This window comes from Rhinoderma darwinii, chromosome 2, assembly GCF_050947455.1.
Source record: "Rhinoderma darwinii isolate aRhiDar2 chromosome 2, aRhiDar2.hap1, whole genome shotgun sequence".
Taxonomy (NCBI): Eukaryota; Metazoa; Chordata; class Amphibia; order Anura; family Rhinodermatidae; genus Rhinoderma; species Rhinoderma darwinii.
Genome location: NC_134688.1, coordinates 129,559,639 through 129,587,114, shown reverse-complemented (window position 1 = coordinate 129,587,114; position 27,476 = coordinate 129,559,639). Strand labels below are relative to the sequence as shown.

Here is a 27,476-nt window from a genome sequence, read left to right as displayed (position 1 = left end):
ACTCGTGACCGTTGCTCAGCCCTGTTGCATGACAGCAGCTCAATCCCGCACGGTGTAGCAGCGTCACAATTCTCACAAAATGTTCACTTATGCGCTCGGTTCACCGTAGGAAAGTGAAAGGAGCGGCCGGTGGACACCGAGCAGCTTGTCCCCCGTTACTGTGTCTAGCGTCTTTCACTTATCCGAACAGAGCGCGATAATAAGTCACGAGTAAGAAATAAAAAGTAGGAGAAAAAAAAAACCTACAAACAAACACTTTATATGCAACAACCAGTCGTTAGTTCAGGTCATTACAGCGAGATGACAACTACGAGCCCAAAGTTAATAACTACTGAGGGAAACCGCACTCACCTTAACACAGGTCCCGGGCAGCCTCCTCTGCCTTGCCCGGGCTGCGGGTGACACTATGTGTATCTCTGGACTTGTTTGCACAGCTCTCCTGCCAAGTTTTTTTTTTTTTTTTCTCCGCCCACTAAACAGGGAGGGAGAAGGCGGCTAAGACAAACTGACGCGGTCTGAGCCTCTTCAGCCGCCGTACCTTACATGTTAATGAGTCTGCATCGGCTTCCGTAGTCTTATCTGCTAGCGCTGTTTATCGGCTGCTGCAGTGTAGAGATGTATTTGTGACTGAGACTCGGGTAAGTTGTGTTGTCAGCGCTACCTGCTATGTAATATTCACTGGACTGTTCCTAATCACTAGTCTGCAGCCTCTTGTCAAACTACAACTCCCAGCTTGCTGTCATAGCAGGCTGGGAGTTGTAGTTTAAGGTTGCTGACTGGAGTTCTAGAGCCCTATTCTGTTGCTATTTATTTGTGTGTGACAGGTTGATGATGGGGATCGTTGTGCTATAACACCCTACAAGTGCTTGTGTTGTCCTATTTTACCTCCCTGTTACTTATAGCTTATTTTGACTTTGCAGTGATTTAGGTTATGCGATTTTTCACTAGAAGTGAATAAGAGAAGTCGCTGTCTTATGAGATGTGTCAAAGTTAGTCTTATGCAATACAGTCTGGAAAATGTAACGCATCTAAACTTGTCCTGTCGATCAAGCCTTAGTTATATCTGTTTATTCCTGTCCTAGTTTCCAAAATTGACAGCCGCTAACTTGCGCTATACCACCTGTATATTTACACGTGATCTTGCCAACCCCCCCTACCCCGTCCCATTCATAGTTTTAATGTTACAAGCATTGCCAGTCGCTGTATTTCATCATGTCATTGTTTATGTTGCAGGAAAAGGTAATTCAAGAAAACCAGCATGTAAGTAAATGTTTAGTTTATATTGTTACCATAGAAACGTTGCAACAGATTGTTATGGTATGTTGAGTAAATAAGCCAAACATGGCTGATTGGCCGGGAGTTGGACCCCTGAAATCCTAACCAATTATGAGAATGGGGGTGCCCCTTTCCTATTTCCCAGTGGAGGTTGCGATATATCAGCCTCCTACTTCTAAATGCAGCGTTTTATATGAGCTCAGCGCTGCCCCTGCCCTCTTCCGTGATGCCAGCCACTTAATTCGTACATATCTTTTCCATTCACGTTCATCATCTCTGTCTTGTCTTTGCAGGGCTGACTACTGGAAATCACAGCCTAAGAAGTTCTGTATCTATTGCAAGTGTTGGATCGCGGACAATAAGCCGGTATGTCTTTATTATGACTGTCATTGTAAGGCCGGTTTCACACGCGTTTTCAGTGGCGATTTTCACTCTGTTCTTTTGTGGCTTTTTAGGTGGGGGAAAAACGCTACGGACAGATTTTAAAGTCTATTGTAAAATATGAGCATGTTTATATACACATCACTTTTGTTTGTGGCGTTTAAAAACGCAGCATGCTCTGGGTATGTCCTTTCTTCTGGTGTCTTTCTCCATAGGTTTCTCTGTAGAACAAGAAAAAGGTATATACTAAATGAAAAATTAAAAAAACGCATGTAAAAATGCCTGGAAAAAATACTGCATGGCGTTTTTACATGCAGTTTGAAACGCGAGACAAAAACTCTGCGTGAAGGAGGCCAGAAAGGGGTTTTCCACCAAAATATATATAACCTATCCATCGAACAGGAGAAAAATTTTGATCCCTAGACATGCAGTTGAGGAGGAATGGGGGACTGGGACCCTTCTTGTAGTGTTCAATTGGGGTTCTAGAGGTGTGGTCCCCAGCGAGCCAATATGTATTCACTTCAATATACACAGGTGATAAATGTATTTGGTGGGAAAATCCCTTTAATTCTTTCTGAAATGCTTAAAATTTTAAAATAATCTGCCTGTAAAATTGAACAAATAGTGATCTAGATGCAATACACGGAGATGGGAAAATGCCCTCATGTAAAAACTCCAGCTGCATCAGGCTTTATACAAAGAAATGAAATTTCTCATAACGACCCTGCGTTACTGTGGTCGGTAGCAGCGCATGAGACCCCTCTGACCACCACCGATATTATTGACCGTAAAATGTGATGCCAAATTCGAGGGATAGAAAGTAACGGGACCCACAATGCCTCATTAAACGACTTTACATATAGTAACGTTTGAGTTTTGTTTTATTTGCCTCTAGTTATGCACCGTTAACTCTTTGCTTTGTTGACTATGATGCATAGCCAGTTTTATTTTCTATTTTAATGCCTATGGGAATTTATATGTAATAAACATTTTTGCGTTCTGATAATGTTTTATGATCCTGTTAACCAGTCCTCTGCTTTCAGTGCAGATGGACACAGCGACTGTGAACTTTATTTTAAATCTTAAATGACTTGTGCGTTCTTTTTTGTAGAGCATTGAATTCCATGAGAGGGGAAAAAACCACAAAGAGAATGTTACCAAGAAAATCAGTGAGGTAAACCGCTTAAGCTAAAAAGCATAGACGAGACCAAGAAATAACTTTACCAACATGTATTTGTTTGTCACAGGAGTTGGAACACAATTCCATAGAGTTATTTAGATTGATGGTCACATTGTTATGAATAATTCCACTACATTTACAGTAGCGATAGGTCCCCTTTAAAAAAGGATTTATCATGGAGACGGAGATTTTTAAATTAAAAACCTCTGTAGGATACAGTGGTCCCCGATCACAGGGCCGTGGACCAATACCAGGCCGTGGATCATTTGCTACCAGGCGGATACGCTGTGTAAAGTCACACTGCGTATCTGCCCCAGTGGCCGCAGGGAATTCCGGGTGAAAAACCGCAACAAACTGTGGTGCAGTGTTTCGCCCCAGACTGTCCGCTGTGGAAAGCTGCAGCATTTAGTTTCATCCCAGAAGACCGCTGCTGCAGCGGTCACCTGGGATGAAACGTCATCCCAGGAGGCTGGCCTGGAGGAGGAAACAGACTTCTAGGTAAGTATCGGGGTATGTGCACACGATGGCTGCCTTTTACGTCTGAAATTACAGACTGTTTTCAGGAGAAAACGGCTGCGTCGTTTCAGACGTAAAAGCTCCTCCTCGCATTTTGCGAGGCGTCATTGACGGCCGTAATCTTGAGCTGCTCTTCATTGAATTCAATGAAAAACGGCTCAAATTACGTTCAAAGAAGTGTCCTGCACTTCTTTGACGAGGCAGTCATTTTACGCGTCGTCTTTTGACAGCTGTCAAACGACGACGCGTAAATGACAGGTCGTCGGCACAGTACGTCGGCAAACCCATTCAAATGAACGGGCAGATGTTTGCCGACGTATTGGAGCCGTATTTTCAGACGTAAAACGAGGCATAATACGCAAGTCCCGGACCGAACACACTGCAGGGAGCCGGGCTCCTAGCATCATAGTTCTGTAAGATGCTAGGAGTCCCTGCCTCTCTGCAGGACAACTGTCCCGTACTGTAATCATGATTACAGTACGGGACAGTAGTTCCACGGAGAGGCAGGGACTCCTAGCATCGTACATAACTATGATGCTATGAGCCCGGCTCCCTGCAGTGTGTTCGGTCCGGGACTTGCGGCCAAAATACGTTCCGTCCATTACGGACGTAACATGCTCGTGTGAATCCAGCCTAAGATTTATATATTTTTTTTTCCTGAGTTGTGTTTCTTTGCAGCGGATTAATAAACTCAACAACTACTATTTGTTGCGGTTTTTACCTCTCATTGAATTCAATAGGGAAAACCTGCAACAATAAAGCTGCGTTTACACAAGTACAATTGACATGCTGCGGAATAAAACTGCACAGCAGGTCAATTTCTGAGCGTTTTTTTCCGTTCACTATTTACGCAGCATGTGGGTGAGATTTGTTCTATCTCATCCACACTGCTGTTACTGTATTATGTATCGCTGAGCTACGCTGTTTCCGTAACTACAATAGTAGTGAATGGCAGTTACGGAATCAGCGTAGCATGCGAGTTACGCTGTTTCCATAACTACCTTTCAGTTCTATGGGACTTACGGAAATAGCGTAGCTCAGCGAGTTAGGAAAGCCACTGTAAAAAAGCGACACCATCCAGGGGCAATACTTCTAAGAGTCAGTCAAGTTTTTGGTAAAAGCTAATTTATTGTATATAAACAATAAAGTATACATATATAAAAAAAAAAAAAGTCTCTTAAAATACAAAGTGTTTCGGAGCAACAGAACCCCTTTATGATTGCATTGTCTCATGCTTACTTGATAAAGTTCCCCGAATCACTTTGTATTTTAAGAGACTTCTTTTTTTTATTTTATTTTTTATATCCTACCTGTTTCACATTGTTTTTATCTACCTAATATCTTATCAGTCATGCAACTAAAGGGGGTTTTACACTGGGCGATTATCGGGCAGACGAGCGTTCATAGAATGTGTAAAGAGGGCAGCGATCAGCAGATGAACGAGCAAACACTCAATCATCTGCGGATCGTATAGTTTTAAAAAAAAAAGTTAAATATTATCGTTCTACTGCCTTGCCGACATGATGATAATGTATGGGGACGAGCGATTGGAGGAACGACCGCTCATCCCAATCCACAGCTCCATGTGACAGGAGCAAATGAGCGCCAATCAAAAATGTATCGTTGATCGGTGCTCGCTGCATCGGCCGATTATCGGCCAGTGTGAAAGGGCCTTAAGGATCCTTTTAGATGGACCGTAAATACAAGCGCCGATCAACGCGACAGCTAGTTGATCGGCGCTCGATTGCTCCTTTCACAAGGCGCTATGTATGGGGGACGAGCGGTCATCACTACCATCGCTCATTCCCATGCGTTTCCATCATGTCAGCAGCAGTTTACACAGGGAAATGTGCTGCCGACAACAATAATGTTTTGTGGGGGAGAATTTTGGCTTAAAGGCTATGTAAACCTTTGAAAGGTAAATATTTTTGTTAAAATTAACAGTGAATCAGTGTGTGTGGTATAACTTCCTAAATACCTTTTATTAAAAATTTCGTTTTACTTTTTGAGATACATCAGTTCTGAACTTAGATGTAATAGGTTACAGGTGGATCCTGTGCGTAACAGATAAGCAGGACCCGCTGTTACTGATTCAGTGAATAGCGCTAGATACAGCTCCACTATATAGAGAATACAGAGCAGCTGTATCTCCAAAAGTAACATAAATTCTTAATAAAAAGTATTTACAAAGTTACACCGATACATCATTTTATTTAAAAAATAAATATATATTTGCCTTTCAAAGGTTTACATAGCCTTTAATGGGAGCCCAAATGCTGGCATATTTTGAATAGTAAATCTGCCCCACAGTGTTTCTATCAACTATTGATTACTGAACATCCATTTTGTCTTAGATTAAGCAAAAAAGTATGGCCAAGGCCAAAGCAGACGAAAAAATGTCAAAGGAGTTTGCTGCAATGGAAGAAGCTGCCCTAAAGGCTTATGAAGAAGATCTAAAGAGGCTTGAAGGAGCACAGCCAGGTAAAGTACAGGGGTTTGTGCAGGATAATATCTTTTATTTAGCCGCCTTATTTATTAGGAATCAGAGGGCTTTTGAATTACATGTATCAAAAAAAAATCTCCAGCGTCCACCAAGCGGCATTCACGCTATATGTGTCAATTAATTTTGAGTAGGCCTCGTCTGTTATTTACTGGTATACTTCGTACCCTTGTTCTGTCTTATTCCTGTAACAATGCAGCATGCTCACGTATATAGTACATATGATGTCCATAGAAGCTGTGCAGAAGAAACTACCATGCTAAATACAAGTCTAGAAGTTACTCTTTACAACTTTTCTTTGTGTTTCTTGTGTATTTCTGCTGTTTTTAAAGCAGGTTATTTGAGGGCTAGGGTTCTAGTACAAGACAAAGATTTTGTGGCTTACATTGTGTTGGTGCTTGATGGATGAGTCATAATGGTGCGACGCAGGTATCGTATTTTCCACCTAATACAATATGAGCTTAGTGAAAAGATATAACATTTATGCAGTTTCTTGTACCTTGGCAATATGTTATATCTATTTTCTTTTTTACTCCAATAATCAAAATAAAACAAAAATAGGAAATCGTTGTATGATGTTGTTTTTCTTCTTTTGTAATGTTATACTTTGGACATTGAATGCATTATATTGTGATGCCCGTTCCTCTGTGTGATTATTAAATCCTCTTATATATATATATTTCTTTTTTTTTTTTTTTCTTTTAGCTCCTTTGGCCCCTGTAGGTCCAAGCATCGAAGAGAGGAGGATACGTGATGAGCAGAAAAGGATGGAAATAGAAGCCCTAGAAAAACATCATGCAAAGCGGCAGTGGACAAAATCTTTGTCTCCAGAAGGGCACCCATATTTCTACAACTTATTAACAGGAGGTATTTGTGGTTGTTTTTTGTTTGTTTGTTTTGTTTTAATGTGTGAATGTTTCCAAAGGGTATTTTTCTGCAAGTCCTGTTGTCTAGGAGGCACATTCATCTGTAGTCCTTTTTTATTCTTGCCTATAAGATGGATTCGTGGCCACCGCCGGACTCTATCTTTTGGATCATGATGCTGTTTGCTGTATCTTGCTCGTCAATCAGTTGGAACCTAATATGTTGGCGGGTTTTTTTTTACATTACTCCAGCAACATTACAGATAACCTTTTACTGCTGCAAAGTACATTTGACCTATTTCATGGAAAGTAATGGTGAATACATACATATTATTGCAACACCCAGAATTGCTGCACAGATATCTCTATATTTCTGTAAATATGAATACTCCCCTTTACAGAAGACCTTCAGCGGAAACACCACTTTCCATCACTGCTCCCCCCACCTGATTGTCTATCCAGCTCTGAACTACTTTATGTATAGTTATACTCCCTTCCCCACAGTCTAACCGCCCATCTGCTTCCCATCGCACACCATCTTGGATTGTATATTTTCTTTTTCTATCAATCCCATGATGCCTCAGTACAGTTTCACTTGAGAGCTAGAGCTAGTACCACCCCTGCCTGTTGGGAGGACCATATGATTATCCGTCTTTCATCATTTTCTTAGATAAGAGATTAGAACTATACAGTCCGGTAGGTTATAACGTCAGTATAATTGCCCCCTCCCTCCCCACAGATGTAAACATAGAGGTGGTGCTAGTGCCTGTCTGAGTGACGGGCTTGCAGCCCCATTGTATTGTTTAGTGATAAAAGCAGCAAGAAAATGAACAGGTAAAATACTGATACAAGTAATTCCTTACTGGAACACAAGGCAAACTTTAGTTTTGGTTGGAGTTTCTCTTTAAACTTGGTTGCCTACCTACCGTATTTAGTTTTGGCACCGATAGTAGTAATTTATTCCCCATTTTCTATTGCTGCAGGACTAGGCATTATATCACTTGTTTTCTTTCAGAATCTCAGTGGGAGGTACCAGAGGGATTCAAGGAGAACACACATAAGAATGAAGAGGTAATTACGGAATATTTTGCTCAAGTTGCACACAGCATTCCAGCCACAATAATAGAGAAAAAAACCTGTAATCAGCTGTTTTTTTGGTGTTTTTTTTTCCATTTTAAAAACAATGATTGTTTGGTTTTTAAACCCATTTTCAAATACCCTATTAAAAAATGTGTGTGTGATTGGAACATACGCACACATATGGTGGTCCTGCCCCGTTATAACTCCCTTTTGCGAACAGGTTGAAGGAATGATCAGGCGGATCACTGATACTGATTTGGTCTTATCTTTTGATGTGATCGCTTTCTCTAAACCTTCTGCAGTGTATAAGCCTTCAAAACGTAACCACGCACTTACTCGCGGCAGCGAAAGCTCTGATTCCGCTTTATTGGTTACAGACTCAACCACCCTCTTTGCAAACTTGGTTCGCTAAAGTATCTCAAATCTATCGATTTGAAGAATTGTCTAGTTGGGCTGACGGACGGCATGATATTTTTCTTTAAAATTTGGCAGCCTTGGATTGATTTCCAGATTTTGACAGCGCAACCATCTACCACATAGGAATTGACTCCTCTGATTTGCCTTACTTTACTTCACAAGATACTGTAACTCTGTTCTCTTGTGTATGACATCTAGCTATGGGGATAGACGTGGATCCTCTCATCCCCCCCCCCCCCCCCGCCCTGTTCCTGTCTATGTATTCCTACCCTTCCTTCTGACAATACTGTTGGGTATTTCGCTTCTCTCATGTGACTGTTACATATAGGAGTTTTATTTATATATATATATATATATATATATATATATATATTGTACTGCATGAAGGATTATACCACAATGCTTTTATACTTCCCTCTACACCTGCAGTAATGTCCTGACCGTGTTTATATACCTGTATTCTTCTTTTTTTTATTTTTTTTTTCTGATTCTCATAGATTTCAATATCTCAATTGTTCATTTTTTTTATGTGATGCTGCAAAGAGCACAGACATATAAACAAAGAATGTTTAAAAGCAAATAAATGTGTGTGAATAATAGAGGGGCATCCCCCATGCAGCACCCACATTGGAGAGCATCAGTACATCCTGGTATTAAAGAGAGCCCATTAAAGGGGTATTCCCATCTTAGACACTTATGGCATGTCCGCAGGATATGCCATAAATGTCTGATAGATGTGGGTCCCTCCTCTGTAACTCCCATTCCCTTTCTATGAGAGTTTCAGAAACCGCTGATCACAACAAGCTCGTCTGTTTTCCAGATTTCCCGGCCACCTCTCTATTGATTCTCTGCCTGGATGCGGTGGCCACCAGGCGGGATGGAGGTAGAGTGACTCCCGTTCTGGAGATAGATGCAGGCCCCAAAGACTCTGAAAGGGAAAATCTAAATTGTCAGACACATGTTTTTTTCCAACGTCCTCTGTCTGAACGTCCGATGTAATGTTTGAAAAATGTAATGTCCGTGACTAGCTTTAGCAAGAGTGTTGCAGAAATTAGGAGTTATTCAAAATAAAGGGGGTTTTAAATTGGTACTTTTAATTTTTTTTTATATAATTGTATTTTATTAGAGAGAAACCAAACCTATATGGCTAGAAGGAGTCTCAGGAGAGGGCTACACCTACTACTACAATTCTGAAACTGGAGGTAAGGGCTTCTTGTAGTTACCACCGCTTGTCTGTTACTTGATATTTAGTCATTAACAGGGTTTTCATCTGAATAGAATCCAGATGGGACAAACCAGAGGACTTTGATAACAAGGTCCTCCCCAATGATAAGAAAGATTCTACGTCTGTTGTAGATGTCACCGCAGAAGATAAGCAAGAGGCTGCAAATCCAGAAGTGACAACAAACTCTACTTCTCAGGAGTCCCAGCCATCGGAAGATACCACACAGACTCTAACCGTTGCACATAATCCTAAAATCTCTTTCAAGGTAAAGATAAATACAATCCAACTTTCTTATGATATTTTTATAACCCCCTACTTTGTAAATAGTTCCTTCTTATAGCTAGGGCAAATCTAACACTTAGTATATGAAGGAACTTTAAAGAGGCTCTGTCACCAGATTTTTGCAACCCCTATCTCCTATTGCAGCAGATCGGCGCTGCAATGAAGATTACAGTAACGTTTTTATTTTTTAAAAACGAGCATTTTTGGCCAAGTTATGACCATTTTTGTATTTATGCAAATGAGGCTTGCAAAAGTCCAAGTTACATAGTTACATAGTTACATAGTTAGTACGGCTGAAAAAAGACACATGTCCATCAAGTCCAACCAAGGGAAGGGAAAAGGGAAGGAAAAATTTCTACACATAGGAGCTAATATTTTTTTGTTCTAGGAAATTATCTAACCCTTTTTTAAAGCCATCTACTGTCCCTGCTGTGACCAGCTCCTGCGGTAGGCTATTCCATAAATTCACCGTTCTTACTGTAAAGAAGCCTTGTCGCCTCTGCAGCTTGAACCTTTTTTTCTCCAGACGGAGGGAGTGCCCCCTTGTTTTTTGAGGGGGTTTTACAAGGAACAGGATATCACCATATTTTTTGTATGTGCCATTAATATATTTATATAAGTTAATCATGTCCCCCCTTAGTCGTCTTTTTTCAAGGCTAAATAGGTTTAATTCTTTCAATCTTTTCTCATAACTTAAATTCTCCATGCCCCTTATTAGCTTCGTTGCTCTTCTTTGTATTTTTTCCAACTCCAGGGCATCCTTTCTATGAACTGGAGCCCAGAACTGAACTGCATATTCTAGATGGGGCCTCACTAATGCTTTGTAAAGTGGCAATATTACATCTCTGTCCCGCGAGTCCATGCCTCTTTTAATACACGACAATATCTTGCTGGCCTTTGAAGCAGCTGATTGACACTGCATGCTGTTATTGAGTTTATGATTTACAAGAACACCCAGATCCTTCTCAACAAGTGAATCCGCCAGTGTAGCTCCCCCTAGGACATATGATGCATGCAGGTTGTTGGTACCCAGATGCATAACTTTACATTTATCTACATTAAACTTCATCTGCCAAGTGGACGCCCAAACACTTAGTTTGTTTAAATCTGCCTGTAATTCATGAACATCTTCCATAGTCTGAACTATATTACATAGCTTGGTGTCATCTGCAAAAATAGAAATAGTGCTATTAATCCCATCCTCTATATCATTAATAAATAAGTTGAATAATAGTGGTCCCAGCACTGAACCCTGGGGTACACCACTTATAACCGGTGACCATTCAGAGAAGGAATCATTGACCACAACTCTCTGGATACGGTCCTTGAGCCAATTCTCAATCCAATTACAAACTATATTTTCTAAACCTATAGTCCGTAATTTACCCATTAGGCGTCTATGGGGGACAGTGTCAAATGCCTTTGCAAAGTCCAAAAACACTAAATCCACAGCGGCCCCTCTGTCTAGACTTCTGCTCACCTCTTCATAAAAACAGATTAGGTTAGTTTGACAACTTCTGTCCTTAGTAAAACCATGCTGGCTGTCACTTATAATGCTATTTATTGTCACATAATCCTGTATATAGTCCCTCAATAGCCCCTCAAACATTTTCCCCACGATGGATGTTAAGCTTACTGGTCTATAATTACCCGGGGAAGACCTAGAGCCCTTTTTGAAAATAGGCACCACATTTGCCCTGCGCCAGTCCCTTGGCACTATACCAGTCACTAGAGATTCTCTGAATATTATGAAAAGGGGGACAGAAATAACTGAACTAAGCTCTTTAAGAATTCTAGGGTGTAACCCATCTGGTCCCGGAGCCTTGTGCACATTTATTTTATTTAATTTAGCTTGGACCATCTCTACATTCATCCAATTCAGTATATCAGCCGATATATTAACAGCACTGGCACCGGCTACATAAGCTGCTCTTTCTTCAGTTGTATATACAGAGCTAAAGAACCCATTTAGTAACTCTGCCTTCTCTTGATCCCCTGTGATCAACTCCCCATTACCATTATCTAGGGGTCCTACATGTTCAGACCTTGGCTTTTTTGCATTTATATGCTTGAAGAATTTTTTAGGATTTGTTTTACTATCCTTGGCCACCTGCCTTTCATTTTGTATTTTTGCTAATTTTATTACATTTTTACAGATTTTATTAAGCTCTTTATATTTTACAAAGGCTACAGCTGTACCCTCAGATTTGTATTTTTTAAATGCCCTTTTTTTGTCATGTATTGCCCCTTTCACAGAAGGTGTAAGCCATGTGGGGTTTAATTTGAGTCGTTTATACTTATTACCTGTAGGAATAAATTTTGCACTATAATAACTCAAAGTAGATTTGAAAATCTCAGATTTATCATTTGTTCCATTATTTGACATTAGTTCTTCCCAGTCTATATCCTGAATTGCAGCCCTCATCCTGGGGAAATTGGCTTTCTTAAAATTAAATGTTTTTGCCCTCCCAGCCTGCGTTTGTTTTTTACAGTATAGGTAAAATGTAACTATATTGTGATCACTGTTACCGAGGTTTTCACGAACATTGACATTCCCAACAAGATCTGCATTATTAGAAATGACCAGATCCAACAGAGCTTCACCTCTAGTCGGGTCTTCCACAAACTGGCCCATAAAATTTTCCTGCAACAGGTTGAGGAAATGTCTCCCCTTTGCAGTTGAAGCCGAACCATGACACCAATTAATATCCCGGAAATTAAAATCTCCCATTATCACTACAGTACCCGCCTGTGCAGCCCGCTCCATCTGTTTATATAGCTGAACTTCCATCTCCTCAGTTATATTGGGGGGTCTATAGATTACACCAAAAGTAATTTTTTCAGTGTTTACCTCCCTTTCTAGTTCCACCCACAAGGTTTCAACCTCCTCACAGTCTTCACCCACTATTGTCTCTTTCACACTCGCCTTCATATCACTTCTCACATACAGACATACACCACCACCTTTCCTATTTGTCCTGTCTTTACGAAAAAGTGTAAAACCCTGTAGATTTACAGCCCAGTCATGTGAAGAGTCCAGCCATGTTTCAGCAACACCAACTATATCTATATTTTCTTCCAGTATCAAGGCCTCCAGCTCCCCCATTTTGCTTGCTAGACTTCTGGCATTTGTGAACATACACTTTAACTTGCCTGTCAGTTTTTCACTTTTATTATCAGAAATGTGATTTGACATTAATCGGTCCTTTTTATTTACACTGATGTTTTGTAACGAAAGGATCTCCTTATCCTGTTGCCTAGTCCTCTCCCCACATTCTGTTTCTCCCCCCACCAATATAGTCTGACCCCTCTCTAACCTGGCTACCCCTTTTTTTTCTACATTGACCTCCCTCCTCAGCCCTAGTTTAAATACTCCGCCACCCCAGCTAGAATTCTCTCCCCCAGCACAGCGGACCCCCTTCCATTTAGGTGCAAATCATCTGCAGAATACAGTTTGTACCCCAATGAAAAGTCAGCCCAGTGCTCTAGGAACCCAAATCCTTCTCCTCTACACCAAGACTTCAGCCATGCATTTAAAAGTGGGCGTGTTTAAAGTAAAAGTCCAAGTGGGCGTGTATTATGTGCGTACATCGTGGCGTGTTTACTACTTTTACTAGCTGGGCGTTGTGTATAGAAGTATCATCCACTTCTCTTCAGAACGCCCAGCTTCTGGCAGTGCAGACACAGCCGTGTTCTCGAGAGATCACGCTGTGACGTCACTCACAGGTCCTGCATCGTGTCAGACGAGCGAGGACACCGGCACCAGAGGCTTCAGTTGATTCTGCAGCAGCATCGGCGTTAGCAGGTAAGTCGATGTAGCTACTTACCTGCAAACGCTGATTCTGCTGCAGAATCAACTGTAGCCTCTGGTGCCGATGTGGCCGACATGATGCAGGACCTGGGGCAGGAAGTGAGTGACGTCACAGCGTGATCTTTCGAGAACACGCTGTGTGTCTGCACTGCCAGAAGCTGGGCGTTCTGAAGAGAAGTGGATGATACTTCTCGTCAGAACACCCAGCTAGTAAAATAAGTAAACACGCCCAGATGTAACACACATAATACACGCCCACTTGGACTTTTACTTTAAACACGCCCACTTGGACTTTTGCAAGCCTCATTTGCATAAATACAAAAATGGTCATAACTTGGCCAAAAATGCTCGTCTTTTAAAAATAAAAACGTTACTGTAATCTACATTGCAGCGCCGATCTGCTGCAATAGCAGATAGGGGTTGCAAAATCTGGTAACAGAGCCTCTTTAAGATGCTCGACCATAAAGAGTTAAAACAGCAGGCTGACTGGACTTCGGGGGTGCTGTTCGACATTCCTGGAGCCTTTCTGAAAAGGAGCTCTCTTGCAGCACTACTGGTTAGAGGAGAGCCAGGGTTCTCCTCCGAGATGCCGTTATTTAAAGAGGGCGTTGATCATCACACACCTATACTATACCATATGTATGGGGACAAATGGAAGGGAGTATGACTGCAGGATCTTTTTTGTAGTATGTAATGATGGAAACACATAGGGGGAGCTTTATTAGTAGTGTCCTAAACTGCAACGGTGAAAAATGGCGCACAAATCGCTTCAAATTTATCATAATGGCGCACACGGAATGATATATTTGGCACAACTAGTTAAACATGTAAGACTGTTTCCTCAGCCTTCTGCCACCTTGTGACTGGCATAAATTTCACTCATATTTTGCCCAAAAAAAGCGTACACCGTTAATAGTCTAGGCACATTTAAATTTCTTGTTATCCACGCCCCTTTTCTAGATTCTTTTTTTTAAAAATTGTTGAAGGTGCACAAACTCCCGCATCTATTATGTAGTTTACTCCAGATTTTTTTTTCTTTATCAGTTTATTAAATTTTTCAGTACAAACATATAACAGTGTTATTGCACATAAACGGGTGGCAGTTCAACTGAACCACTTCATATAAAACATTTGAATACAATGCAATACAGAAAGAGTATATATAATGTCAGCATCAAGAAGTGTACATTCGCATATGAATCATCAAATGGGAAGCAAATAAAAAAATAATAATATAAAAATATATGAAAAAAAAGGGGGGGGGAGCGGGAAAGAAAGGAAGGAAAGCAGAGCAGGTAAAAGGTGGAGAGTGGAGAGGGATGGCCGCTACCCAAGACGTAGGACTGACAAAAGAAATTTAGGTGTGTTCTTCCAGCCAGCGTGGAAGGGCCTCACTCTTCGCAAACAGAATCCAGCTCCTCCATGTATTCATGAATCTGTCTCGTTTGCCATTGTCTCCTGCCAAGAGGCCCTCCATTCTCATGATGTGATTCAATTCGGTTACCCATTCACGAAGAGAAGGGCATCCCGTAGATTTCCAGTGTCTAGGGATCACACACCTAGCTGCAGTGAGAAAATGTCTGAAAATACCTTTTTTCAGAATTGTGACATTGCCTGGCAAAAGGGACAATAGTCCAATGGCAGGTTCAATAGGAGTTTGAGAATCAAACAGCACATTATACAGTTCGAATATGCTAGTCCAAAATGGATACAAGATGGGACATTCCCACCATATGTGCAACATGGTTCCCAAAGCTGAAAGGCAGTGCCAACATTGATCAGACACGGAGGGGAAGGCTCTATGTAGCAAGACCGGGTATCGATACCAACGGGTGAGAATCTTAAAATTCTTTTCCTGGGCGTAACAGGCTGATGGCAATTTATGGGTGAGAAAAATTTTTTTTTGCCAATCCTCGTCCTGTATATGAAACCCCAATTCACGATCCCACGCCTGTACGTATCTAAGTTGCGAAAGCTCGGGGCAGGCTCGTAGAAAAGCATGTAGTGTTGATAAAAGTTTAGTCGGCACAGAGGGTATCAGTAGGAAGACTTCCAATGTTTTGTCCAAAGCGAGAGCCTCACACTCTGAGAAAGAGGAAATGTATGCTCTAAGCTGTAGATATTCCATCCAAGATAATCTTTTGTGAGGACAAGATTCCCTCAGGGACAATAAAGTGGGAAGCTCATGAGTGTCAGTGAGTGTGGAAGCGAGTCTAACATTGTCCTGTTTCCTCCAAGAAAGAAATTCCTCAACTCCCACCGCTGGTGTGAAGTCTGGATTGTCAAATAAAGGAGTGAAAGGGCCAGGACAATGTGTTAATTTGAAAGGCGCTGCATCCCTATCCCAGGACACCAAAAAATGTTGGGTTAATAATGGTAGCATGAGAGTATTTCTGGGCTGTTTGGCAATCCACGGGAGAGATGTTAGTCGTAAAGGTGAAATTTCAAATTCCAGGCGGACCCATTGTTTGTGCGTAAATGATCTAAACCAGTCAGCGATTCTCATCAACAATGCCGCAGAATGATATTTTTTAAAATCCGGTAACCCCGCCCCTCCCTCCGATTTTGGTCTGCAGAGCACCTTCATGCTTATTCGAGGTTTTTTAGGGCCCCAAATGAATTTATTTATGCCTCTGTGTAGTTGACGAAAGTAAGATTGAGTGGCCAGAATCGGTACCGTCTAAAATACATGTAAAACTCTAGGTAAAATATAAATTTTTACCGCATTGATCCGGCCAAACCAGGAAAGGCGAGCCGAGGAGTACTGCTCTACATCTTTCAGTGTGCGATGCAATAAAGAGATGTAGTTCAGACGGAACAACGCTGTCAAATCCTTTGGGATATCCCCAAATACTTTAGAGACTCTTGTTGCCATTTAAATGGGAAGTTTTGTTTTAAGTGTTCAACCAACTCACTGCTGAGGGAAACATTTAAGGCTTCAGTTTTAGAGTAATTAACTTTGAAATTGCTGAGCTGACTAAAACGTTCAAATTCCTTAAGTATGGATGGCAAAGTCACAATAGGTTCTGTTACATACAAGAGGAGGTCGTCAGCATACAAAGCAAGCTTGGTATGCAGTGATCTCGCGCTTATTCCTTTTATGGAGGAGTTATTTCGCAGAGCACTAGCCAAATGTTCCATGGTGAGAACATATAGAATAGGGGACAACGGGCATCCCTGCCTAGTACCATTTGAAATATGTAGTGGGTCCGATAATAGCCCGTTCACACGGACCCGAGCTGTAGGCTTCATGTATAGAGACATTGATTTTCCCGAGCATATTGTTACCCAAACCAATTTGTGACAATGTCCTCCGAAGGAATTGCCAACTAACCCTGTCGAACGCCTTTTCGGCGTCCACAGAGAGCAGACATGTAGGAATATGCTGTCGTTATGCATAGGACATGAGAAGGATGGTTTTGTTCGTATTATCTCTTGCCTCTCGCCCCTTAACGAATCCCACCTGGTCGTCATGAATGAGAGAAGGCAAGATAGGAGAGATGCGTGACGCAATGGTCTTCGCAAATAGCTTGACATCCACATTGATCAGTGAGATCGGGCGGAAGTTGGGGCAAGACGTAGGATCTTTCCCAGGCTTTGGTAACAATGTGATGTGTGCCTCAAGTGACTGTTGGGTGAAACCGCACGCTGGAGTGATGGAATTGAAAACCCGTGTTAAAAAGGGAATTAGTAAATCCTGGAATTTTTTATAAAATGTATTATTGAAACCATCAGGTCCAGGACTCTTTCCCAATGGAGAATCCTTTAAAGCTTGGAGCACTTCATCTTCCGTGAAGTCCGATTCCAATGTATCAGAGTCTGTATGGGAAAGAGTAGGGACCGGGGTCTCATTTAAATACTCATCTATTTTGGACTGTAGCGCTTCAACCGGGATGTCATGTAAACTGCCTTTAATATTGTATAGCGAGGAATAATATTGTTGGAAGCATGTGGTGATGTCCTTTGGATCAGAGACCACCTGGCCCGACGCTGTATGTAATTTAGGGATGTAAGCAGCCTGCGACCTGGGATGCAGCGCCCTTGCAAGAGGTCGTCCACACTTGTCAGCGAATTCATAAAAGAACTTCCGATTCCTGTCTCTGTACCTTGTGTAGGCTTGATCAAGAAGGGCCTTGAGTTGATTCCTCGCAAGGTCGAGTTCTGAGAGTGTAGAGAGGAGTTGTGTGCGTTTATGTTGGGCTTCAAGGACGCTAATCTTATCTAATAATTTAGTCATTTTAGCACCTTTCTCCCTTTTCAGTCGTGACCCATGTTGAATGAGAACTCCTCTTAACACACATTTCAATGCCTCCCATTGCATTGGTAAGGCTGTTGTGTCAGCTGTATGATTAAGAATGAAGGACTGAATGGAGTTCTTCATTGCTGTCAGACAGACGGTGTCATTCAGGAGGTTGTCATTCAGCTTCCAATTCTTAAAATGGGTCGGCTTATCCGGAATGTCCAAGATCAGATACACCGGAGCGTGATCTGACCAGAGTACATTCCCAATCATTGTGGTGGGTTTCCACGTGAGAAGATGATGACTGAGAAGGAACATGTCAATTCTACTGTAAGAGTTATGCAATGCAGAAAAATAGGTATAGTCTTTCACTTGTGGGTGAAGCATGCGCCAAACATCGACCAACTGCATTGAATGTAGTGCGGATGATAAAGCAGATAAATGAGACCTAGGCACTGAACTTTTACCTGACGAGGAATCAAGATATCTGTCAAGAACTAGATTAAAATCTCCTCCAAGTACCAGGAGGCCCTCAGAGAAGTCCTCCAGCCGCCGCAACAACGACCTGCACACCCGAGCCTGATCCTGATTAGGTAAGTAAAAGTTTGCCAACGTAATCACCTTGCCATGTAAAGAAATTTTGACGAATAAGTAGCGCCCCTCCGTGTCTGACGCCGTCGCCAATACCTCATGCAATAGGGATTTATGAATTGCAATGCTAACACCTTTACTTTTGGACTCCGCATTCGTGCTATGATACCACTTAGAGTAGTATTGAGTGCTAAGACGAGGAGTATGTGCTGTTTTAAAATGGGTCTCTTCTAAAAACAAGAGTTGGACCCTTTCTTTATGCATATCATAGAGGATCTGCGCTCGTTTTTCTGGTGTATTGAATCCCCTAACATTCAGGGTGCACATCTTTAGCGAGGCCATCCCCCCACACTAAGAAGGCGGGAAGAGAGGGGTAGAGAGGATATGACTAGGTATAGGGGAAATTTGGAAGAGAAAATAATAAAAATAAAAACAAACTATGAATAGGAAGCAAAGAAAAGGGGTGAATACCCGCTCTCTGATGACTAAATCAGAGAGATATTACAAACAAAGTAACACTGGCAAACCAGTGAATCCCTAAGTGGAAGAGTGACTAGTCCAAAACCCAGCGAACGCTAGAATATCACCCCAGCACTGTTACTGAGAAAAGTAGAATGATAAGAGCAAAATGAAATAATAAGATAGGAATAAGTATCAAGAGAACAGCATAGAACAGAAAAGAGCTATGGAGAACACCCGTGATGTGGCAGTATCTATGACAATATGGCATCATAAGAGGTATATTGAGAGACCTCGCATATGCTTTCATAGACCTACAGCAGAACAGTAAACCATTAAAGTAAAGCACTTATGTACAGTACAAGTGAACCTCATCCACTTCTAACATGGGCACAAATATGTAAAAATATGTCACGTCATGGTATTCATTCGAGGCACAAAGGCATATCAGAGAACAACATGTAACCTCAACAAGTATCCCTGCATAATATATAGGGCATAGACATATACATATAATCATGAGAGTTCTGTGCCGAGGCCGAAAAAGGCTTGGAGGTATGCTACATGTAGGTGAGTATATATACTCACGAAAACCCCTCAAGCGTCTGGAACCGGTTCCACCTGTTGTCGATCCTGACGGCGTCCACGAATGGCTGGAGATCTACCGCGACGTCCTTGACGCACTCTTTGAGGAAGTAACGGAATTGAGGGCCAGTGTCCAGTATGGAGACTCTAGGAATATCCAACGCCTCCCAAAACTCTGGGATGTCGTCTAGGTCCCGGACGAAGAAGAGAACGCCGTCCTTCCTCACTTGAAGCTGGAACGGATATCCCCAAGAATATGGAATCCCGTGCTCCCTCAGAACATCCAATAGAGGCCGCAGATTCCGGCGCTTATCCAAAGTCATTTTGGAGAGATCAGATAAGAGTTGAAGTTTTGTCCCCTCCCACGTGATATCGCCTTTATCTCTGGCTTTACGTAATATTTCTTCCTTAAGCGTAAAGTAATGGATGCGACACAAAATATCTCTCGGCTTGTCAGGATCTGCGTTTCTAGGACCCAGAGTGCGATGCGCTCTATCAATTTCCAGAGCAGAATCAGGTTCACGTCCCAAAAGAGAGTTGAATAAGCCCTTCAGAGTAGGTACTATAGAGGCAGTATTGTAAGTCTCCGGCAGACCACGTACACGCAAGTTATTGCGACGGTTGCGGTTCTCATGATCTGCAGCGATATTAAACAGCATATGGATTTGTTGAGTATGTTGCTCCAGCGTCGACTGTTGAGAGGCTTGTGCCTGAGATGCAGCAGTAATATCTCCATGTGTTGCACCTGGTCTGTAAGCTGAGAAAGGTTGCATGTCAGCGCCTGTATCTCGGATTTGTATGTGGTCTCCAGTCTGCTCACATAGGCTTCCATGTCCCCTTTGGTAGGAACAGCAGCAAGTTGTTGTTTTAGTTCCAGAAGCATGTTCCCTGGGACTGAGATCATATCAGCCGCAGGCATCTGCACAGACAGGGCTGTAGATGTATTATTCTTCTGAGGTGAAGAGTAGGTTCGGGCTGGAGAGGGGGGAGCTGCAGAAGATGTGTCCTGCGCTGCACAGCCATTTCCCCTGGTCCGGCGGTCAGGACCCGGCGGCGCCATCTTGGATTTCTCTCCCCTCACTGTGTCGCCAAAATACCTACGTATTCCTCCGGTAAGTGCCTTCAATTGCGGTCTGGACGGTGTTCCTGTATGCCTGGGTGTTCTCCTGCTCATTAGGGTGCCGTTTGCCTCTGCCCTCTCATGCTAAAGAGCGTGCTGGGGTGAAGTCAGTAGCGGAGCTCTCAGTCCACACGTCCGCTCGGCGCCATTACCAGGCCACGCCCCGTTTACTCCAGATTTTGATGTAAACTGCTCCAGGAAAAGTCACAATTGTTTGCAGTATAATTTGCAACTTTTCTCGTCATCTGCCAAATTTTTTAAAGTGACTAGAAAAGTGGGCGTGAGATTTTACTTTTTAAGAACTACAGTTTAATCAATTTTGCACAAATCACTTCAATTGCATCCTTTATTTAAGCTGGCCCATGTTTATCAAGACTAGCATATATGAAGCCAAAGTGTCTAAAGCCCATAGTAAATTTGACGCGTGCCGTGTACTCTACCTTTTTGGTCCAATTTCCAATAGTAATTCCGGCACATTTTGATTAGTAAATGTTCCCCAATGTCTTGATTCTAGCCTTTTGTGACGTACAGCTGCTTATTCATCTATATATATATATATATATATATCATGTGTGTGTATATGTAGAGAGAAGCAGCACTCTGCGACAGATTCCAACACGGTAATGGGTGCAAGCAGGTAATCCAGATCCGTGGATTATAAGACATAAACGAAAGAAATCCCACAGCACTCTGATGGTTCCAAAAAGTATGTGATTTATTCAGTCAACAGCTGCAACGTTTCCGTCCTGCTATAGGACCTTTTTCAAGCATGACGGAAACGTTGCAGCTGTTGACTGAATAAATCACACACTTTTTGGAACCATCGGAGTGCTGTGGGATTTCTTTCGTTTTATAGAATATTTTTTTTTTTAAGAGGCGCACTGGAGCAATCTAAAGTAAATTGGTTGCAAAAGTGTATAAAGCTTTTAATTTCATGCAAATAGAGGTTTGACATCACCATGTGTGTATTACGTTATTCTACTCATCCACTGGTTTCTTGCTAATTTCTATTCTCGTATCATGGCAATGTCCTTGTCATGTGTGTGTGTCCTTGTCCTCACTGGTTTTGTTTTTTCATTATTTCATTTGGGCTAAAAGTACAATGGACTAATCCGTATAAAATGCTGCCTTTAAATAGGGTAGCATATTACGGTGACAGATCCTCTATCATTTAATACGTCGGCATCCACTGATCTCAACATACTCAGTTTCTTGCTGCTTTATTAGTAAATTAAGTTTTCTCTTTAATATAATTTGAGAACACCTCACCATGTGTATAGGCCCCTGCTACTAGGAGGCTGACACTAGGTAGGAAAGCCTTCGCTCCAACCAGGCAGGCCATACCCTTCTCACAGACACTAGCTTATTAGGATTTTATCTTATTGTCCGTAGCAGGCAGACGTGACCTAGTATTCAGGTCTTTTGCTATATTTTATTGTAGTTTTATTTATTTCTATTCACTCCTTAGCCGCAGGTTGTCCGCTTGTTCAAAGTCTAGTCAGCCCCCTGTGGATGACGGCTAAACCAGGCAGTCCTCTGCACTAAATTTCCATCGCCGCCGATTACCTAACTTGTTTTTTCGGCAACTGCAGACCGAATACCAGTAACCCCACTCGCAAGGACCCACCAGCGTTTCCTTCATTTTGCGATGGGTTCTCTAAATGTCCAATTTGTCGCCCTCCCTTTTGGGCTTGCCACATCTCCTCTGGTCTTAACCAAGGTCCTGACAACTCTCAAGGCGCTTCTCTGCGCCAGGGGAATCACTGTCAACTCTTGCCTGGATGACCTCTTTCAGGAGTTAGGATGGTGGGAGACCTCACAGGCTACCACAATGGGTCGGTCTTTTCCTTACCTCCAGTGGCTGGTCGACTCAACGGATACCAGTCTTTCCAGGTGCAGTTTTTTGTCTTCACACAGTTTAGGGCACTTGGTCGCAGGAGGAGAGGTCCTTACAGACCAACCTTCTGGAATCGTGGGCAGTTTTCCTAGCACCCTCCTATTGGACTCTTCTCTTTCACAGTCATCCGGTCAGGATCCAGACTAAACTACTGCGATTGTTCAGCCGGAGCCGCCCATGTAAATCAGAAGTCGGTTGACTGTTGGAGTCCTTTTGAATCCTACTGTGGGTGGAGCAGCATATTCCAGCACTGTCAGCGGTCCACGTACAAGGAGTGGACAATTGAATTTCAGATTTTGAAAGCCAAGGCAGCCTAGATCCGGGAGAGTGATCTCTTCACCCAGAAGTATTTCATCAACTGTGCCAGGGGTGGTGCTACGGGGACGTCGATCTCTTTGCATTTCATCTCAACCACAAGGTTCTGACCTACGGATCCTAAGGCCATCGCACTCGACGCACCGTTTACTCCATGGAGAGTTCCCTCCACTTCCACTCTTGCCCAGAGTACTCAAGAGACTCAGAAGGTAAGTCTTTCCAGAAATTCTGGTGGTAATGGACTGGCCCCGGTATGCAGACCTAATTCACATTCTCACAGTGCTATCCGCTTCTATCCAAGTCCCGCTATTTTACCTCGGGTGCGTTTAACGGCTGTAGAAGCATAGGTTCTGATGACCTGGGATCTCTGAGCCTGTTATTCCGTTCATGTTAAAGACCAGAAAACCTCAGTCAGCTAAGGTGTACCATCGAACGTGGAAGGTTCTTTTTTTCCTCTCCCCCCAACTCATCCAAGGGAGCAGGCTTTGCGTTGTCCGGGACCGTGAACGTGTGTGTTTCTTTTCTCCTACTGCTTCGGCACAAACTGTATAAGCCAGTGTCTGTGTGAAGGGTAGGGCTTGCCTGATCGGAGCAAAACTTCCTACCTAGTGTCACCTCCTAGTGGCAGGGGCCTATACCCATGATGCTGTGTTCACCGATGAATTCAATGAGAAATAGATTTTATGACTAGAAAAATCTGTTTTTTATTGTGTTACTCCATTCAACATAATTTGATGAATATGGCCATCAGTGTAAGAGCAGGAAAAGTTAAATTTTGTATAATTTATGTCGTTTTTAATCTATTTAATTTTATACTGAAAGTCTAAAGTGAACCTTTCAATTTTTTTTTTATTAAACTGCTGTGATTAAATATTTTCATAATTACAATTGTCTGTTACAGACTAAAAAGGGGACCAAATCGGACAGCGATGAGGTATCTCAACCTGAAAACAAACCAAAGGAGGCTGATGAAAAAAAAGATCCTTCTCCAAGGCCTGCCGCTCGAAAGCCAGCTAAGGCTAACCCATATGGAGCATGGCAGACTGTTCAAGAAGAAGTAGACCCATAGTAAGTACTAGTGAAGAATATAGATCGTCCTGTGTTGCAAAAAATATTTTTCTGCAAGGCATAAAACACTCTAAGGTGGAGTATGTCATTTCGATAACTAAATTTAATTGTAAATTTTTTTTTAGTACAAAAAAAAAACAACCTAAAACTAAAGTTGTGAGTGCATATGTATTCATTCTCTTTGCTATAAAAACCCTAAACATGGTCTGGTCAAACCACATATTCAGAAGTCACATAATTAGTGCAATAATTTTGATGCACCTGTCGTTCTATTCAATGACTTTGAGAACGACGGGAACATCCGAGTGCTGTACTTGGCTGTTTCCGTTATTCCCTCGGATTTTGAATGGAGCGGTAGCGCGCATGCTCGACCGCTGCTCCGTTCAATGTCCTCCTCGCTGAGGTCGAACAGTGGGAAGGAACTGGGGGTTCGGGACCCCCGTTCTCCCTTTCTCTCATCCTGTGGATAGGCGATAATTTAGGATCCTGGCACAACCCCTTTAATGACGGCTGCAGATGCATTTTTGCGACCTCTAATTATAGAAACAAGCCTAATTTATTGATGCAGAATGTGTGCGTTCTCCACAGTCCATTAACCGATTACAGTTGTGCGGTAGAGCACCTGTATCTCGTTTACACTGCTTTAAATGGCACCTCTATACTGCTGACTGTTTCAGGGGCAGCTGCAGCCAAACCACACCATGTGAATACATCCTTACAAGCAGGGAATAGGGCAAATTCACTCCATACGCCCCTCAAAGCGTTCTAAATTAAGGGGTCTCTGATGATGCACTTCCCCACTATATTGTTTAAAACGTCCCCAAGATGGAACTTTTAATAAAAAAACGTTCAATTCCCCCCCCCGAAAAATAAAGCCCTTCCATTTTCTGATGGGAGGCACATGTTATAAATTTTGAACCTCCGTGTACCTCACATTAATAGTAATTCAGACATAATGGGCAACATTGGGTTAATGTGTGAGGTACATGATGAGGTTAATTACTATTAATGTGAGGCACATGGAGGTACTAGGTTCATAACACCATGTGACCTAACGTTAATAAGTGACAACATAATTTCCCTCACATAATGGCCACTTTGGGGTTAACCACTTAGGTACACGTCTAATTTTGGCCTTGCGGACAGAACAGTTCCATATTTCATTTTTTTTTTTCCTCATTGAATCCCGCGCTCATAACTATTTTTCATTTTTGTGCTCGACGTAGCTGTATGAGACTTTGTTTTCTGGTACATTTACTTTCATTTAATCTATATATCAATTTTTATTTTGGAAAAAATGCAGGAAAAAAAAGCATTTTATTTTTTACAGCATACACCGATCATCATAAATTACGCTATAAATTTCTTGTGGAGGTTCTTAAGTTCATGATCATACCAAATATGGTATCTTTTTTTTTTTTTATTTTGTGTTCATTCATATATCTATATGCACTATTTTATTATTATATGTACTAGCATATATCTATATGCTAGTACATTAGCCTGCGTATGGATAGGAATGCCCAAACAACCTCCTATGTACTAAGTAGTCACTGACAGAAAATGTGCGCTGTCTGTCCATATATGGTACGTACCTCGATCGGGTCACAGGGATTTCCTGTGGCGCGATCAAAGGGGAGGTCCCTCTTTCTCATTTTCCCCTTGAATGCTGCGGTCAGCTTTTATCACAACGTTCAAGGGAATAACAGAGGTTTCTATGATATGTGCCGTTAGAGTGGGGCTGCAGCTGTTGCCCCGCTCCTGATCACGTGCGCACACTTGTAGTGCCTGCGCCATCAGAATCATGTGATGCGGCCGGCGCAGCACTAATGAGCGGCAGGCACTGAATACAGAGAACATGGGGGTGTTTTGCAGGGCTTTTGCCATTTTCTGTGTCTTCATGGCTGGCACCGCCGCTCATTAGTGCAGCGCCGGCCGCATCACATCTTGCTAGTGACTAATTTCACGTATTACAATACTAAGCTGTGCGGCCACACAGCTTAGTATCGAAATACATGAATTCACTGTGTTGAACCGTTTAAGGCTGCACAGCATCGAAATAGTATCAATATTTTGATGCATCGTGCAACCCTAATATATACCTCCAAACCAGAGGTGCACATCAAGAATTTTTACTATAATTTCCAGAGGATACAAATTTCTGAAATTCTGATGTCCTGCATATAATTGCTTGTTAGTCTTGACCGTTGAATCTTTCCTTCCATATAGTGAGAACTTGGATTTGGAGCTACCAAATGTTGAATACTATGATCCCTGTGTCTCTTTACCGGATGTGGAACATGAGCCAAAAGTAAAGTTTAAAGAAAAAACCATCACTTCCCTTGGTGACTCCGTAGTTGGGACCTCTGTCTTCAAGAGAAGGAAGCTAGAAAATATGAAATCTCGAAACATACGTCAGAGACTAAATGATCAGTAAAGGGCTTGGATTATTTGGGACATTTTTAAAGTGGATGTTTGAAAGCGAATAGGATTGAATTATGTGTGTGAGCGCTTGGTGTGAATAAATCCTTTTTTTTTTTATAGATTTCTTTACTGATTTCAACCATTAAAAAGTACAAGATGGTGAGTTTGAAAAAAGTAAGGCAATGTGTTTGAGCTTTCCACGCTTGCCTCTGAAGTCCCATCTGCAATCCTTCTTTTTCTGTTTTTGCTTCATTGCTGGCTATTAATCGTGAGGAATAGTAGTGTTTCTACATGACACGAAACCTTGCACAGTCATTCATATGGTCCTACCTGCTGAAGCTTGGGAAATCCTAAATGATTAGGAAATACAGCTGCCTAGAGCGCAGGCACGCCATTGTGGGCAGCTGCTCAGTGCCAGGTCTGTCCAGCCTCATTTAAAGGCGTTGTACAAAAAAAACAAAAAAAAACGGCTGCTTTCTTCCAAAAACTGGGCCACAGATATACACAGGTTGTCTGGTATTGCAGTTCAGCCCCATTCGCTTCAAGTGAGCTGAGCTGCAATACCGGGCACAACCAATGCACAGGTGTGGAGCTGTTTTTGGAAGAAAGCAGCTATGTTTTTCACCTTCGAAAGCAAATTTTTACATTTATTTAAGTTTGAATAAATAGTTCAATCGGTGTGTTTTGTGCAACTTTATAATTTAGTTTCTATTCAATTCTTTTTTCACTTTTTGAGATACAGCTGCTATATCATGCGCTAATATAGGATCCACCTGTAATCGATCACATCTAAGTTATGAACTTAGATGTGATGGATAACGGGTGGATCCTGCGTGTCGGACATGCAGGACCCGCTTTCCCTGAATCAGTCAGTCCTGCGGACCTGATGGGTACAAGATTCAGCATAATATACAGCTGCTCTGTGGACAAGATACAAAGCATCTGTATCTGAAAAAGTAAAAATAATTTTAAATAAAAACAAATTATAAAGTTGCACAAAACACACTGACCTTTTTTATTTATTTAAAAAAAAAAAATGCTTTCAAAGGTGTACAAAGCCTGTAACTATGATGAGTTATATCATTAGGTGTAAGGACAAAGTGAAAAGAATTCTATGCAATGAGATTTTTTATTTTTTTTTCATTGTTTTGTAACTATTTTCATTCTTATTGTCTCCATGTATGCTTTAAAACTTCCATGACTATAAGGACTGCCTAGTATGAGCATTGCTTAAAAGGAGTTATATA

The 27,476-nt window shown here is 41.9% G+C and overlaps 2 protein-coding genes across 5 annotated transcripts in view; one reads left to right on the top strand and one right to left on the bottom strand.

The window, feature by feature from the left end:
• Nucleotides 1-530, bottom strand: part of ELF1 (E74 like ETS transcription factor 1) — a 130,373-nt gene extending 129,843 nt beyond the window's left edge. For 2 of the 3 annotated variants that reach the window (XM_075852295.1, XM_075852296.1), the window contains exon 1: nucleotides 352-530. The gene's annotated coding sequence lies outside the window, so the exon portion shown is untranslated. The remainder of the gene's footprint in view (nucleotides 1-351) is intronic. The other variant, XM_075852297.1, reaches the window with a different exon arrangement.
• Nucleotides 89-26,348, top strand: WBP4 (WW domain binding protein 4). Of its 2 annotated transcripts, none has more exons than XM_075852299.1 (11): nucleotides 89-638; nucleotides 1,234-1,260; nucleotides 1,569-1,641; nucleotides 2,768-2,830; nucleotides 5,707-5,833; nucleotides 6,558-6,719; nucleotides 7,731-7,786; nucleotides 9,339-9,414; nucleotides 9,569-9,702; nucleotides 23,639-23,805; nucleotides 26,035-26,348. In XM_075852299.1, coding segments are annotated over exons 2-11 (1,068 nt in total). In that variant the 5' UTR covers nucleotides 89-638; nucleotides 1,234-1,258; the 3' UTR covers nucleotides 26,243-26,348. The 2 variants fall into 2 exon arrangements, with proteins under 2 accessions (XP_075708414.1, XP_075708413.1); XM_075852298.1 differs by having other exon boundaries at nucleotides 90-638; nucleotides 9,491-9,702.
• Nucleotides 26,349-27,476: the final 1,128 nt, after the last annotated feature.